Below are 17,976 nucleotides of genomic sequence, written 5' to 3'. Positions count from 1 at the left end.
TGAAGACCTTGAAACGGTGGGTCCTTTGTAGTTTTTCCAGGAAGTCTTTGCATCTCAGGAATCTACTGATTTGGGTTCTGAGTGGAAACTTGGTAAATATTTCTGTTTTATTATTAAAAGAATATAAAATTCACCTTTCTTCTGAGAATCTGGACAAAAGAGTTATTTCTTTGAATTTTAGCCAATAAATTTGTGGTACTTAACAGGAATATTTTCATAGGTATATTTTAAATTATCATTTATCATGCCCAAAAAATATTATTTCCATGATTCAGGCTTGGAGAAGATGGCTGAGGACAATTTTTATTTTGCTTTTTCTTTTTAGGGGACTCTACATAGCTGTTATATTTTATTACAAAGACAATATGTTAGTCACCAATGAAGATCAAATACCGATTGTTGAAATAGATGACTCTCACACCAGTTCCATTACACAAGATTTTCTGTGGTTCACAAAGGTATCCTGAGTTCTAATTTTATTCTTCCCCACTTTGCACCAACAGTACCTCACATAAATCTTTAAAACTTTAGTTGAGACGTTGAAGAGTCTCCTGTGAGCAAAATATTGGAGTGGGAGTAAATTATTTCAATGGTCTCTTTCTGGCCCAATATGCCCTTTGTCATTAAAAATGCTAAAATAGTATCTACACTACGTTTTCAAAGCAAAGAAGCCTCCATCCTGTCAGATTGTGTCTCCACTATTCTGAGTTATGGGATCATTTGGCAAAGACTAAAATGGGGATCTGATTGTTTCATTAACATTCAGATCTTTTTCCAATTGGACAGAGATCAAAAAGTTGTTTTGGGTGTATCTGAAAATGGACTGGAGAACAAACATCGGGCGTCAGGTTTCCCTCCCCCAGCTTTGCTTTGATGCCACAACCTAAATCATGCTCTGGCTTGGATGATGATATGACCTCGTGACTTCTTTTGCAGCTGTCTTGTATGTGGGAAGATATAAGGTGGTTGAGGCAAAGCGTACCTATCTCCATGTCCTCGTCCACAGTACTACAAACTCGGCAGAAGATGCTTGCAGCAACAGCCCAGCTACAGGTGAGGGGCAACCTAGGTTTCAACCTAGACCTCCAAGGAAATTTTGGAAACACACGTCAGTTAAGTTACCAGTCCCACCTGGAAAGGGAAAGGGTGGGTTCCTTGCTGTTTTAGATCCTTAGACATATTAAGTCTTCTCGGATACTCTGAGCAGTACACCTGCCTTTGTAGTGAACCTGTGCTTTTGGCACTCCCCTGGGAGAGGAATAGAGGTTTATCTTGAAGAATCTAGAAGTAAACAAGGAGTAAAGAGACCTGAATTCTGGATCTGATGTTAATTGGTCAACTCATTTCTGCTTTCTGTACCTTTCATCATTTGCACAATTAGAGTTTGATTAGCTCTCTTGATGAGTTCTGGATGTTTTGGCATCCTACGGATCTATATGAGTGTACAGAGATGGAAAAAGAGACCCTCGGATATTTTAAAGAATTTCTTGGCTTGATGTTATGGGAAAACAAATCTATCTGCATACATTTTTAATAATTAAAAAACAAACCAAAAAAAAAAAACTCTTAAAGACTTATCTTTCATTCTGAATTTAACCCTTCTGTACTATTGACCCAATCAAATCACATCTCTAAGCCCTACAAGAATCTTTGTCGATTACAGAGCTCCTCTTAGCAATGACATTGAATTCTAGCCAGGTATTTCTGGGTTTCCCTTTCACTGTTTTGTTTTTGTTTCAATATTATCTGAATTTGTGGTTCTTAGCACAAGAAAACCTCTGCTACATAGAATTAGGATCTTTAAGGTATCAATGAGGCTTTATCAGAGATGGGTTGTTGATGTTGTTCAGTTGCTGGGTCGAGTCCAACTCTTTGTGACCCCATGAACTGCAGCACACCAGGCTTCCCTGTCCTTCATTATCTCCCGGAGTTTGCTCAAACTCGTGTCCATTGAGTCAGTGATGCCATCCAACCATCTCATCCTAGTCGCCCCCTTCTTCTCTTGCCCTCAGTCTTCCCCAGCATCAGGGTCTTTTCCAATGTGTCAGTTCTTCACATCAGGTGGCCAAAATATTGGAGCTTCAGCACCAGTTCTTCCAATGAATATTCAGGGCTGATTTCCTTTAGGATTAACTGGTTTGATCTCCTTGCAGTCCAAGGGACTCTCAAGAGTCTTCTCCAGAACCACAGTTCGAAAGCATCAATTCCTGGTGGCTCAAAACTGTAAAAAATCTGCCTGCAATACAGAAGATCTAGGTTCAATCCCTGGGTTAGGAAGATCCCCTGGAGGAGGGCATGGCAACCCACTCCAGTATTCTTGCCTGGCGAATTCCATGGACAGAGGAGCCTCGTGGGCTACATCCCATGGGGTCGCAAAGAGTAGGACATGACTGAGCAAAGAACATTTTCACTTACAGTGATAGGTATCTACCTACAAAGCTGTCAGTTACATAATCTCCAGAAATATATATAACAGGAATCTGCATAAGCTGTGTTTGTCCAGGCCATGTCAACCAAAGCATAAAAAGAGAGTCATAATAACAAAAATTTTCTATGGCTTCACCCCTACCTGCAATTACAGGAATTTCATTTCTTGACCCATGCAATAATTTGACTCCTTGCAATAATAATTATTGTCTTGATATTATAACAAATTCCAAAAGGTAACTCTTAAACCTCCTGTGCTATATTCCATTGCATAGGTGGTTTACCGTCTTGTGTCTTCAGTTCAGTTCAGTCGCTCAGTTGTGTCCGACTCTTTGTGACCCCATTGACTGCAACACGCCAGGCCTCCCTGTCCATCACCCACTCCCAGAATTTACTCAAACTCATGTCCATTGAGTTGGTAATGCCATCCAACCATCTCATCCTCTGTCATCAGCTTCTCCTACCTTCAATCTTTCCCAGCATTAGGGTCTTTTCCAATGAGTCAGTTCTTCACATCAGGTGGCTAAAGTATTGGAGTTTCAGCTTCAGCATCAGTCCTTCCAATTAATATTCAGGGTTGATTTCCTTTAGGATAGACTGGTTGGATCTCCTTGCAGTCCAAGGGACTCTCAAGAGTCTTCTTCAACACCACAGTTTTAAAGCATCAATTCATCAGTGCTCAGCTTAATTTACAGTCCAACTCTCACAACCATACATGACTACTGGGAAAACCATAGCTTTGACTAGACAGACCTTTGTTGGCAAAGTAATGCCTCTGCTTTTTCACATGCTGTCTAGTTTGGTCATAGCTTTTCTTCTAAGGAGCAAGTGTCTTTTAATTTCATGGCTGCAGTGACCATCTGCAATGATTTTGGAGCCCCAAAAAATAAAGTCTGTCACTGTTTCCATCTATTTGCCATGAAGTGATGGTACCAGATGCCACGATCTTAGTTTTCTGAATGGTGAGCTTTAAGCCAACTTTTTCACTCTCTTCTTTCACTTTCCTCAAGAGGCTCTTTAGTTCTACTTCACTTTCTGCCATCTGTCATCTGCATATCTGAGGTTTTTGAAATTTCTCCTGGCAATCTTGATTCCAGCTTGTGCTTCTTCCAGCCCAGCATTTCTCATGATGTACTCTGCACAGAAGTTAAATAAGCAGGGTGACAATATACAGCCTTAACGTACTCCTTTTCCTATTTGGAACCAGTCTGTTGTTCCATGTCCAGTTCTAACTGATGCTTCTTGACCTGTATACAGATTCCTCAAGAGGCAGGTCAGGTGGTCTGGTATTCCCATCTCTTTCAGAATTTTCCACAGTTTATTGTGATCCACACAGTCAAAGGCTTTGGCATACTCAATAAACCAGAAGTAGATGTTTTTCTGGAACTCTCTTGCTTTTCTGATGATCCAACAGATGTTGGTAACTTGATCTCTGGTTCCTCTGCCTTTTCTAAATCCAGCATGAACATCTGGAAGTTCACGGTTCACGTATTGTTGAAGCCTGGCTTGAAGAATTTTGAGCATTACTTTACTAGCATGTGAGATGAGTGCAATTGTGTGGTAGTTTGAGCATTCTTTGGCATTGCCTTTCTTTGGAATTGGAATGAAAACTGACCTTTTCCAGTCCTGTGGCCACTGCTGAGTTTTTCAAATTTGTTGGCATATTGAGTGCAGTACTTTCACAGCATCATCTTTTAGGATTTCAAGTAGCTCAACTGGAATTCCATCACCTCCACTAGCTTTGCTTGTAGTGATGCTTCCTAAAGCCCACTTGACTGTGCATTCCAGGATGTCCGGCTGTAGGTGAGTGATCACACCATCGTAGTTATCTGGGTCATGAGGATCTTTTTGTATAGTTTCCTGTGTATTTTTGCCACCTCTTCTTAATATTTTCTGCTTCTGTTAGGTCCATATCATTTCTGTCCTTTACTGTGCCTATGTTTACATGAAATGTTCCCTTGATATCTCTAATTTTCTTGAAGACATCTCTAGTCTTTCCCATTCTGTTGTTTTCCTCTATTTCTTTCATTGATCACTGAGGAAGGCTTTCTTATCTCTCCTTGCTATTCTTTGAAACTCTTCATTCAAATGGGTATACCTTTCCTTTTCTCCACTGTCTTTAGCTTATGTCTTCAGTAAGGTCTAAAAAAAAAGTGCCCTCAATTTCAACTCACTCTTTTTTTCATTAATTTATTTGATTGGAGGATAATTACAATATTGTGATTTTTTTCCATACATCAACATGAATTGGCCACAGGTATACATATGTTCCCCGATCCTGAATCCCCCCCGCACCTCCCTCCCCCACCCTATGCCTGTTGTCACAGAGCACCAGCTTTAGGTGCCCTGCTGTATATATATGGAACTTGGAAAGACAGTAACCGTGATCCTGCATGCAGGGCAGCAAAGGAGTCACAGATGTAAAGAATAGAATTTGGACTCAGTGGGAGAAGGCAAGGGTGGGATGATTAAGAGAATAGCATTGAAACATATACATTACCATATGTAAAATAGATGATGGCCAGTGCAAGTTCAACTCACTCTTGATTGCATAATCTTCTCCTTCAACTCAACATGTTCTTGGAGTCGGGCCATGATGACTGTGCTAAATTCAAAGAGGCTTTTCCTCTCATCACTGACCAGCTATAATTGGACTAAGCCACTATACCTCAAAAACAGCTCTTTGTTTAGGATAAATTTCATTTTCAGTAGGCCCCTTGGTCCCTTAGTAAAATTCTTTCTCAGGAGTCCTTAGCAGACCCTCCCATTAGCCTACCATATAACCCAGGCATGTTTAGATTACAAACTGAACAACTTTAGAATTTCAAATGGGGCTCTTTATTTTATGTTTATTAGACTCTTCCCAGACATCTTCATATAATATCAGAGAGGGACTAGGCTGTTACAAGTCATTGCATTTAAACACTGAGAAGCCATAATGGTCAGTGTGCCCTACTCAACTATTACTTCCATTGAAATAGCTCTTGGATTTGGTCCCCCAATATATTGGCCCCCATCACTTTTCATAATGCATCTGCCCTCTTCTGAGGTCATTTGCCTCTTTGTCTAACTTAAATTATTTGGCCCATAATAATTACCCCCTTGAAAATCCTCTAAATTTCTGGCCATTCTCTCCATCCACATTATTTATTTGGAAAAGATCCAAGCCTGGACAAATCCAACATGCATTCACTACACTGGAGAAGTTGCACACTGCTGCATTAAAAAATAAAATTACTAAACAGGGGCAGAGGGTATGATTGGCTTTATGTTTTATGTCATTACTACAATTTTCACGTATAGTGTTACCTACTTATTACGTTCCATTTCTCTACTAAATTCACTTTCCCCAATTACAAGGCAACTATTTGAAACATTATTCATTCTACCACATCCCTTCCCCTTCCCCACACTTTCCACCCCCACATCAGGATATAGTTTACTATATAACTCTTTAAGAAAATAAATGGGAAATAATTATTTGTCTACGACCAAATTGCAAAGCCTCCTCGCACTGACACTACTTCCTCTTCCTTCCCCCCATTCCAGCAGACAAAGTCTCACTCCTCTTACCAAAGGCTCATCTCTCACATGTGCTCTAGATTTCAGTTCTTCACTCCGTTCTTCAACTACGATCACTCTTCTCCTCCTTAGACCCAAACTTGAAAGAGTAGCCAACATTCTCTTTCTCCATTCGTGTCCGCACTTCCCATTTAGTTCCAAGCTCTTCCCTGATTTTTACTATCATCATGCCTACCAAACTGCTCTCTCAGGCCACCAATAATCAGAGGCAGATGACGTTCATAAATCTTGAGCTTCAGGGTCCCTCACTTGCATGGTCCCCTGTGGGTGTAGGAGTTGTAGAGTGTTTAGGGAGGGGAAGTTGAGTTACAACCAGCAAGTATTTCTGGTAAACTGCCTAAAGAAAGAGCTTCCCAGGTGGCTCGGTGGTAAAAAATCTGCCTGCCAATGCAGAAGACACAGGATTGAATCCTTGGGTTGGGAAGATCCCCTGGAGAAGGAAATGGCAACCCACTCCAGTATTCTTGCCCATAGAAGTCCATGAACAGAGGTGTCTGGTGGGCCACAGTCCATAGGGTCGCAAAGAGTTGGACACAACTGAGAGACTGAGGATGCATGCATGTCTAAAGAAATCCCAGATCAAAAATTCCAAATACTCCAGTATTGGGGGAGATTTTCTTTCTCAGTCTAAAATCTTCACTTTTATTATTTTTTAAATGACTTTTATACCTAACTTTCATGTTTGTAAATTTTTATTCTTTATCTTAAAGACGGCCCCCAAATTGTGTGGTACTAGCCCCTAAAAAAGCTTGCATCCATCCCTCCAATGATTTCAGTTTCACTATATCTGATAGACAGTTTTAAATCCTCTTTGCAGCTGACATCTCAGTAGCATTTGATACAATGGTCTTATTCATTTTAAAATTTTAAACTGTCACATCACTTGGCTTTCATGACTCCACACTTTCCAGATTTTTCCAGCTTCCTGGTCTGGCTCAGTCTCCTAGCTTGAATGCTATTTCCTCCGATTAGAATCTGCTTCTGCTTCTTTGTCTCCCTAATTCCTACATATCCTTCAGATCTCAGCTTCATTTTTTAAAATTAATTCATTTTTTATTGAAGGATAATTGCTTTACTCAGCTTCATTTCTATACTTCCTCAGGGAGCCTTTCTCTGATCTCCCAGTTAAAGGAATCACTCGCAGAGCACCTTGTATGCTTCATTCAGAATGGTGACCAGAATCCCATCTGTTAATTATTCATACCATTTTTGGTCAGTGTCAACTTGGACTGTGAGTCCCTGAGAGCACGTCTCTGTCTTGGTTATCACTGTATCCACCATGCGTGGCACATGGCGCATCCTCTTTACCTACTTCCTGGATAAATGTATGTATCAGTCCAACCTCTGTACCCCTAAAATCACACTTGAGGATACTCTATCTGACCAAAGGGAACAGGGATTACAGAAATGTAGCTCATGCCACAGGTACCACCTGGATTGTTCTCTAGCCCCTCACAGTGACCAGTGCCTTCGAGTACTCAAAGTAGTTAACCCTTGCAGCGCCACAGGCTAAAGCACTGACTGCTGAAATAATAGATGTCACTTTCAGCTTTTTTTTTTTGTAGGAAATATTGCCCAAGTTCCTTACTGATCTTTAAATGAAAATGTCTGGAACTACTGAAGCCACTCTTTTTGGGGGAACAGAGGGTGACAGGGCACAGGAAAAACTTCACAAAATAGGAAGAAATATAAATTTGGGGAGATTTATATGTAACATTTTAGGTCTCCTTACTAAACTAACATTTCTTACAATGTTCTGAGACACAGCATTCTTAAATAGCTTGATTGGCATCAGCCATACATAAGCCCTGTTGCTTTACCTATGGTATATCTCATTTTAATCTCCTCCCATTTCCAGCATCACTACCACTGCCTCATAACCCCACTTATATCAAAAGCTTCCAAAGTCATCCTCCTGCTTCCAGTCTTCACACCCTCCAATCCATTCTCCATACTCCTGCCAGAGTAGCCAATAAAAGGTCCTGACCATGTCATTCCATGACTTACATTTTCTCAAGAGTGGCCCGGACATTTGACCATGGTACGCACAGGTCTTCCTTACCATCTTTCTCCCCCTCAGGGGGCTGTGAATCCATCATCATAGCACATGCAAACTGCTGTGCCTTCTGAGCCTTATTTTCCAGTTTCTGCTCTATAGGGAGGCTTTTTAATACATGATAACAAATAACAATCACAAAACAACAACTTTCGTTTCCCTAACAGAGTAAATGCCAGGCACTGTGCTAAGTTCTTTACAAACTATACTCATTATCTTCACCACACCATAACGTGAAAGTACTATTATTGGCATTCGCTTAACACAGGATAAAACTGAGGCCTAGAAAAGGAAAAGAACTTGCCCAGGGTTCCACAAATATGAAATAGCAGAGTATGGCTATAAACTCTGACATATACAACTCCACAGCCTGCATTTTTTCCCAATATTTCATCATCTTATCATGTATTCATTTTACAAAAAGCAAACAAAAATTTTGAAGAAAATAAATTATATACATTATAGTCTAAAAAGAAAAAGTGAAAGTCTGTTCTGCACCATTTGGAGTCTATTTGGTTATGAAGTCAAGTGAAAAAGTCACTCAGTTGTGTCCAGCTCTTTGTCATCCCATGGACTTACAGCCCATGGAATTCTCCAGGCCAGAATACTGGAGTGGGTAGCCTTTCCCTTCTCCAGGGGATCTTCCCAACCCAGGGATTGAACCCAGGTCTCCCACATTGCAGGCAGACTTTACCAGCTGAGCCACAAAGGAATTCCAAGAATACTGGAGTGGGTAGCCCTTCTCCAGCAGATCTTCCTGACCCAGGAAACTTTATTTGGAAGAAGGTAAAGTCACAGTGGTAAAGAATCCGCCTGCCAATCCAGGAGACGCAAGAGATGCAGGTTCAGTCCTTAGGTTGAGAAGATCCCCTGGAGTAGGAAATGACAACATACTCTCGTATTCTTGCCTGGAAAATTCCATGGACAGAGGAGCCTGGCAGGCTACAGTCCATGGGATCACAGAGTCAGATGTGACCCAGTAACTGAGCACACACACAAAAAATATGAATACTACCTGAGCAGGAGAGATATGTATCTGCCAACATTTGGATTTTTTAAAAGACAAAAGATTAGAAAGCCTGTAAGTGACCAAGACCCCACAATGTTTTCCCTACTTTTAGGAAAATGGCACAGGCCACAAAAGGCAGAGGTGTACCTTCCTCCTACACTGAGAGATGTCCAAAGTACTTATCCTCAAAATATAATAATCTGAGAGTATAGATTGGGTTATATTAAACTTCCCTCCTCTACAGCTTTTATTTTATTTTTGTGAATTCATTTATTTTATTTTTTAAATTTTTATTGGAGTACAGTTAATTTAAAACACTGAGTTAGTTTCAAGTGTACAGCAAAGAGAATCAGTTATATACTTACAAATATCCAGTCTTTTTTCAGATTCTTTTCCTATATCAGTTCAGTTCAGTCGCTCAGTCGTGTCCGACTCTTTGCGACCCCATGAATCGCAGCACGCCAGGCCTCCCTGTCCATCATCATCTCCCAGAGTTCACTCAGACTCACATCCATCGAGTCCGTGATGCCATCCAGCCATCTCATCCTCGGTCGTCCCCTTCTCCTCCTGCCCCCAATCTCTCCCAGCATCAGAGTCTTTTCCAATGAGTCAACTCTTCGCATGAGGTGGCCAAAGTACTGGAGTTTCAGCTTCAGCATCAGTCCTTCCAAAGAAATCCCAGGGCTGATCTCCTTCAGAATGGACTGGTTGGATCTCCTTGCAGTCCAAGGGGCCCACAAGGTCTTCTCCAACACCACAGTTCAAAAGCATCAATTCTTCGTCGCTCAGCTTTCTTCACAGTCCAACTCTCACATCCATACATGACCACAGGAAAAACCAGAGCCTTGACTAGACGGACCTTAGTTGGCAAAGTAATGTCTCTGCTTTTCAATATGCTATCTAGGTTGGTCATAACTTTTCTTCCAAGGAGTAAGCGTCTTTTAATTTCATGGCTGCAGTCACCATCTGCAGTGATTTTGGAGCCCAAAAAAATAAAGTCTGACACTGTTTCTACTGTTTCCCCATCTATTTCCCATGAAGTGATGGGACCGGATGCCATGATGTTCGTTTTCTGAATGTTGAGCTTTAAGCCAACTTTTTCACTCTCCTCTTTCACTTTCATTGAGAGGCTTTTTACCTCCTCTTCACTTTCTGCCATAAGGGTGGTGTCATCTGCTTATATGAGGTTATTGACATTTCTCCCGGCAATCTTGATTCTAGCTTGTGTTTCTTCCAGTCCACCGTTTCTCATGATGTACTCTGCATAGAAGTTAAATGAGCAGGGTGACAATATACAGCCTTGATTTACTCCTTTTCCTATTTGGAACCAGTCTGTTCTTCCATGTCCAGTTCTCACTGTTTTCCTGACCTGCATACAGATTTCTCAAGAGGCAGGTTAGGTGGTCTGGTATTCCCATCTCTTTCAGAATTTTCCACAGTTTGTTGTGATCCACACAATCAAAGGCTTTGGCCTAGTCAATAAAGCAGAAATAGATGTTTTTCTGGAACTCTCTTGCTTTTTCCATGATTCAGCAGATGTTGGCAATTTGATCTCTGGTTCCTCTGCCTTTTCTAAAACCAGCTTAAATATCAGGGAGTTCACAGTTCACATATTGTTGAAGCCTGGCTTGAAGAATTTTGAGCATTACTCTACTAGCATGTGAGATGAGTGCAACTGTGTGGTAGTTTGAGCATTCTTTTGCATTGCCTTTCTTTGGAATTGGAATGAAAACTGACCTTTTCCAGTCCTGTGGCCACTGCTGAGTTTTCCAAATTTTCTGGCATATTGAGTGCAGCACTTTCACAGCATCATCTTTCAGGATTTGAAATAGCTCCACTGGAATTCCATCACCTCCACTAGCTTTGTTCGTAGTGATGCTTTCTAAGGCCCACTGACTTCACATTCCAAGATGTCTGGCTCTAGATTAGTGATCACATCATCATGATTATCTGGGTCGTGAAGATCTTTTTTGTACAGTTCTTCTGTGTATTCTTGCCACCTCTTCTTAATATCCTCTGCTTCTGTTAGGTCCAGACCATTTCTGTCCTTTATCGAGCCCATCTTTGCATGAAATGCTCCCTTGGTATCTCTAATTTTCTTGAAGAGATCTCAAGTCTTTCCCATTCTGTTCTTTTCCTCTATTTCTTTGCATTGATCACTGAAGAAGGCTTTCTTATCTCTTCTTGCTATTCTTTGGAACTCTGCATTCAGATGCTTATATCTTTCCTTTTCTCCTTTGCTTTTCGCCTCTTCTTTTCACAGCTACTTGTAAGGCCTCCCCAGGCAGCCATTTTGCTTTTTTGCATTTCTTTTCCATGGGGATGGTCTTGATCCCTGTCTCCTGTACAATGTCACAAACCTCAGTCCATAGTTCATCAGGCTCTATCTATCAGATCTAGGCCCTTAAATCTATTTCTCACTTCCGCTGTATAATCATAAGGGATTTGATTTAGGTCATACCTGAATGGTCTAGCACTTTCCCCTACTTTCGTCAATTTAAGTCTGAATTTGGCAATAAGGAGTTCATGATCTGAGCCACAGTCAGCTCCTGGTCTCGTTTTGGTTGACTGTATAAAGCTTCTCTATCTTTGGCTGCAAAGAATATAATCAATCTGATTTCAGTGTTGACCATCTGGTGATGTCCGTGTGTAGAGTCCTCTCTTGTGTTGTTGGAAGAGGGTGTTTGCTATGACCAGTGCATTTTCTTGGCAAAACTCTATTAGTCTTTGCCCTGCTTCATTCCACATTCCAACACCAAATTTGCCTGTTACTCCAGGTGTTTCTTGACTTCCTACTTTTGCATTCCAGTCCCCTATAATGAAAAGGACATCTTTTTTGGGTGTTAGTTCTAAAAGATCTTGTAGGTCTTCATAAAACTGTTCAACTTCAGTTTCTTCAGCATTACTGGTTGGGGCATAGACTTGGATAACTGTGATATTGAATGGTTTGCCTTGGAGACGAACAGAGATCATTCTGTCGTTTTTGAGATTGCATCCAAGTACTGCATTTCGGACTCTTTTGTTGATCATGATGGCTACTCCATTTCTTCTGAGGGATTCCTGCCCGCAGTGTAGATATAATGGTCATCTGAGTTAAATTCACCCATTCCAGTCCATTTTAGTTCGCTGATTCCTAGAATGTCAACGTTCACCCTTGCCATCTCCTGTTTGACCACTTCCAATTTGCCTTGATTCATGGACCTGACATTCCAGGTTCCTATGCAACATTGCTCTTTACAGCATCGGATCTTGCTTCTATCACCAGTCACATGCACAACTGGGTATTGTTTTTGCTTTGGCTCCATCCCTTCATTCTTTCTGGAGTTATTTCTCCACTGATCTCCAGTAGCATATTGGGCACCTAATGACCTGGGGAGTTCCTCTTTTGGTATCCTATCATTTTGCCTTTCCTACTGTACATGGAGTTCTCAAGGCAAGAATACTGAAATGGCTTGCCATTCCCTTTTCCTATATATGTCATTAAAAAATATTGAGTGGAATTCCCTGTGCCATATTCTAGGTCTTGTCTTTATTAGTTATCTATTTTTATATAGAGAAGTGTGTATATGTCAATCCCAATATCCCAATTTATCTCTCCCTATCTTTTCCCCCTTGGTAACTATAAGTTTGCTCCCTACATCTGTGACTCTATTTCTGTTTTGTAAATAAATTTATTTCTACAATTTTTTTTTTCAATTCCTTCTCCACAGCTTTTAGAAATAAGTGTTAATGAGCTAGAGCCAGGTAACAATTCATGAATATTTTGTCTTTTTCATTTTTCAAGGTGGGGGCAAAAGGGTTTTCCCCAAATTTTATTATTTTCCAGGCCTTTATATCTTATTCCAGACTTCCTTCAACTTCCTGTGGCACTGCAAACTGAATAAAGATCTTTAAGTATTATGCATCTGTCTAGGGCTTACTGACACCCCTGCGATGTGCTGTGGTTACACGCTAGATGCCTGCCGGTGAACCATCGTATGGTTTTTACCTCTCTTTACCGTGTAGAATCCTCAGGGTTCCCAGGTCTCCTAATCCTGACTGCATAGCACAACAGGTATTAACATGGTCTGTTTTTCCTTTAGGCTCTAAAGAACCCCACATTTGCCCCCTTATATGGCTGCAATTTACTTTCACAAGGATATTCTTCTTTTACGTTGGGCTCTTCCCAGAGCTAACTAATTCAATTAACTATCAACATAGAATTTCAGAAAGATTTTTAGTGCTTTCTTGTTTAGTCTCTTAGTCAACACATCCAAAGCTAACAGTGGACCAAAGATAATAACTCTGCCTAAATGAAATGATCATCTCATTCAGTGTCTACCCACCCACTTTGATCCAAAGCAAATCATATTTTCCAGTGTCCTAATGATAATATGTGAATTCAGACAACAAAAGTTTCTTGAGCTATTACTATGTAACAGGCACTGTGCAAGGAACCCAGAGAAAAAGAGATGGATCTCATGACATTTACATCAATACACAGGAGAGCCAGGGTCATGCTAAGATACAAGTTGGTACCAGAAACAGCAGGGGACAAAAGAGGAGATGCTAAATTCTACCTATGAGAGTTGAGAAAGTCCTCCCAGAGGAGGTGAAACCTGAGATGAATCTTAAAAACAAGTAAATGTTGTTTTCCAGTCGGAACAGTAAAGAAAGCCTATACCCTACCTACCTGTATCAAGCTTGAGAGTGTACAAAATACTTTCTCATACATTGCTTGATTTAATCAATAACTCTCTAAGGTAAGGATTAGCATAAGGGATGTCTGAGTTATAAGGACTCTTAATTTTAGCTGATGAAGCTCGGGGCCAGAAAGAGTAAGTCATTTTTCAAAAGTCTAAGTGTTAATGAACAGCAGCCAGCCTGAAACTCAACACCAGGATAACTAAAAACTTAACAGCAGTAATGTGCTGGAGGCAACTTGTACTCACTTAGAAGAGACAGCTGAACTTTTCAAAGCCTGCTATCAAACTTTTGACAACATGAAATAAAATATTGTGGGAGTATTTACACCACAAAAATTGGCATATTCTGTATATCAGGACTTTTTTTTTTTGATGGCCAGTTTACCAGCATGCCATTGCTGATTAAGCCAGTATGACCTTGCAGCAAACTGCTTTATATATAAGGCTGTAGTAAGAGCCTTACCCAGTTATTTCCCTATGATATGGAAGTTAATTGTTGGAAAGCAATAATCTGACTGAGTAGTTAGGCCATTTTTTAAAATAGTAAGCCTGCCAAATGAATTTTTATAATGTCAATAATTATTTATGAAATTTCTTATTTATCAATATGCATTCTGCCCTTGTAAATTAACAAGAAGAAAAAGACACAGTGCTTACCTATGAGGATCATTCCAGTGTTTTTGTAAATGTGGATACTGATCAGCTGGCTCATTTATTTTTAGGTCATCCTAATTACTTATACAAAGTCCAGTTCTACTTTTGCTCTCTTGCTAACAGGCTATCTTGTCAGCACTTATATGAGCTCACAAAAATCACAGCTAAGCTCTGAGATGATTAATAATTTTTAAAAAACCATAGATATTCAAAGGAAAGGGAGATTGTATCCTATTCATCTACTGCTCTAAGTTAAAAATCTTTAAACTTTGCATATTTGTAAAATTGCTTATTTTAATAACATCGGCCTGGGCCGCTCCAAAATTTAATGTGGCATCCTTCTCTTCTTACCTTTCTAAAAGTATTGTCTACCTTGTTGACCTAGCTCACAAACAATTTCAACAAATTTTTAAATAAATAGAACTCTCTGAAATGCAGATAAGTCAAATCAGGCCAATCTTCCAATTAAAGTATCTTGAAAGAAATGTGCAGTCATTTGGGGACCTGTACAATGTGCTACATTGTCAATTCACTTCTTCATTTTGAACAACCCCACTTCATACCAGCTTACCGTAGATCTCTTGAAAACTCCGCAAGGAGCATACTTGAAATATCAGGCATTTTTCTTTAAAACATCTGGGATTCTCTTCAACTGCTGGTAACTGAGGTTTATGTGCTGGTGTGTCTATGTGGGTAAGAGATATTTACAGACATTAAATTTGCTTAAAAAAACATAATTTTTGTGCCTCTTGCTATAATCTTCGCAGGCTTATGGTAAAGACATTTTCTTTGAGCTTCTGTTAAGTACATTTCTATGATGCTACATATTCTAAGTTTAAATCTGCTTAACAACAACAAAACAGCTTCTCAGAAACATCAGATAATTATTCAGTGTCTTCTGTTGCAGTTACGTTGCTTTGTTTGCACATGATCAAAGCTACCAGAAATCTGTTCATTTCTAGAATTTACTTGGGACACACAACTTGGGAAGAGTTTACTATGAACCCATTAAAGATCGACATGGAAATATCCTCATAGTCACCATCAGAGAAGTGGAGATGCTCTATTCATTTTTCAATGGAAAATGGATGCAGATCTCAAAACTGCAAAGCCAGAGGAAGTCTCTCTCAACACCTGAGGAGCCAACAGCCTTAGACATTTTACTGATAACCATCCAGGTATGTAGTCTTTTCAATTTCCTAAAACATGTAAAGTTCCGAACTCACTTCACTGAGGCTCTAGTGAAATACACCAAGAGCCAGTTACACATGCAGGAATGGAACGAAGAGGTCCAGAGACATATCGTTGTTTGCATCCCACACATAGGAAAGATGCAGAAACACCCTTCAGTTCTTCCCTTCTACAAGCCCCTTCAAAGGCCCTAACAACTTCACATTCATAATTTTCTATTCTTTTCCTTAAGGAAAGCATCAAAAATGGAGTTATTTTCAGGCCCCATCAAACTTGGATTTGCCCCTAAACACACAACTAGAAAATGGCAGAGCTGAAATCTGAATTCAGATCTTCTGCTGGAAGCAGGCTTCTTCCTGCTGTTATAACAGCACACTTGGGGGCAGGAGTGAGGATTTTGGTGAGTCGGGGCTGGGAGAGAGAACTAAATAGTCACGCAGACGCAAACACCAGGCAGCTGAGATCCAGCCTCCCACCGGGATGGCAGAGCTGGAGTCTTGCGCTGCGTCTTGCGCTCCAAGTCCCGCACTCGCTCCATGCCGCCGCGCCGCCTCGGGTGCTCTCTCTCTCTCTCTCTTCTCTCTCTCTCACACACTCTCTTTTCTTTTCTTTTTTGTCATGCTGGGTCTAGTTGCCTCACGGCTTGTGGGGTGTCAGCTCCCTGACCAGGGATCAAACCCACATGCCCTGCATTAGAAGGCAGGTTCTTAACCCCTGGACCACCAGGGAAGTGCCCTCACACGTTCTTATGTGAACATGGGCTTCAGGCTGTGGTTTTGTTTTGTTTTTTCCTTCTTTTAAACCCAGTGATGAGAACAAGTTCTGTAGAGCTCTCCAGTTGTGCGGTAAAGCTAGGAGAAACAACTGCCTTAAAGCCTACATAACCAATGGCATATATCCACAAGATGGCCAATCTAGAATAATGGGAAAGGGCTCAATCTCACAAGCCAAACCTAAGCCTTGACCCAGTAACCCCACATGATCACCCTAAACAGCTAAACCACTAGCCTGCTGACTTAGGTCCATCCTCCACTGAGGGGTGGCTTGTACAATAATCTCACCTTTCTGTACTCCTCTGGCCCAGACCAGGATAAAGTCCATCACAGCAAAGGTAAGCTAACTGGTCAAAGCCAATACCTCTGGATTTGGTTTCATGGAATTTGGGTTCATATGAAATTTATAGAGGGTGATGGTGTGTGTGTGTGTTTGTGTGTGTGTGTGTGTGTGTGTGTGTGTGTAGGTGTAGGTGGGAGCAGGGAACGCAGACACATTCGTGGTTCCCCTTTCACCTTTTATAAGTAAGTGCTAAAAGAAACATTTAAAAAATCATAATAAATTGAGCTTTTACAGGGTGACTAATACACTAATCCCTTATAGGGATAAACTGGAGTCTGGGCTACCTTTGCTCCTAGAAACGAAACACATCACAGACCCCAGCATGATATAATACCTGGTTTCTCCTAGACTTATTACATTAAAAATGTGTTACAGGTGCAGAAAAATTCCAATCTGGCAAAAAGTTGTTAGAGGAGACCAAAAATAGAGGCAAGATCAGGTTTCCACACAGATCCAAGTGGAAAATTTACCCCCGCTGACTGGCACATTCCTGCTTGATGTCATTCCCACCCACCCCCTACTTCTCCTTTTTCCTCCTTCTACTTTTTCTCTCTCCCCTCCTTCCCATACAGATCCCACACTAAAGAGGAAATGTGTGAGTAAAATCCCTAGGGTAATCACTCGTAGACTTAACATTTAATTACGTTAGGAGGTAGCCCCACTAACTCAACATAGAGATAGATCTTGGTATTGACCAAAGGAGGCTGGATAATTCCCACAATTACAGGCCACAGACCCATTCTTTTTTCTTAGGGTCACTCGAGTGATGACCACTAGGCCTTCTGAATGGAAGCCTGAGCTTCTTTCTGTTTCATCACACTGCATTCTGAGGCATTGCTATGGAACAAGGCTGACAGTATGAGTCTTGACTCCACCGTTTTTGTTTATGTCACTAGAACAAGTTATTTAATTTCTTACCTCCCGTCCTTCCTCTTCTGAAAATAAAACCTACTTCATGGGTCTCTAATGAGGATTAAATGAGTTAAATATATAAAGCATTAGAACAGCGCAAAGTGAATGCCTAGTAAATGCTGTTGTTGTTGTTATTGACCAGTTGCTAAGTTGTGTCTGACTCTTTGTGACCCCACAGACTACAGCAGGCCAGGCTTCCCTGTCCCTCACTGTCTCCTGGAGTTTGCTCAAATTCATGTCCATTAAGTTGGTGATGCTATCCAACCATCTCATCCTCTGTCACCCCCTTCTCCATTTGCCTTCTATCTTTCCCAGCATCAGGGTCTTTTTCAATGAGTCAGCTC

At 40.8% G+C, this 17,976-nt stretch overlaps 1 protein-coding gene across 1 annotated transcript in view; it reads left to right on the top strand.

Annotated features, from left to right (window-relative positions):
- Positions 1–331: 331 nt before the first annotated feature.
- The window catches only part of LOC120866504 (ankyrin repeat and fibronectin type-III domain-containing protein 1), a 33,822-nt gene continuing 16,177 nt past the window's right edge, over positions 332–17,976 (top strand). Inside the window, exons 1-3 of the mRNA XM_040244287.1 lie at positions 332–458; positions 937–1,053; positions 15,376–15,591. Of these exons, the coding sequence (XP_040100221.1) occupies positions 366–458; positions 937–1,053; positions 15,376–15,591 (426 nt within the window). The 5' untranslated portion in view covers positions 332–365. The remainder of the gene's footprint in view (positions 459–936; positions 1,054–15,375; positions 15,592–17,976) is intronic.

This window comes from Oryx dammah, unplaced genomic scaffold, assembly GCF_014754425.2.
Source record: "Oryx dammah isolate SB20612 unplaced genomic scaffold, SCBI_Odam_1.1 HiC_scaffold_8, whole genome shotgun sequence".
NCBI classification, from domain to species: Eukaryota; Metazoa; Chordata; class Mammalia; order Artiodactyla; family Bovidae; genus Oryx; species Oryx dammah.
The sequence above is the reverse complement of the archived record's forward strand: the minus strand, read 5'-3'. Positions and strand labels throughout refer to the sequence as shown.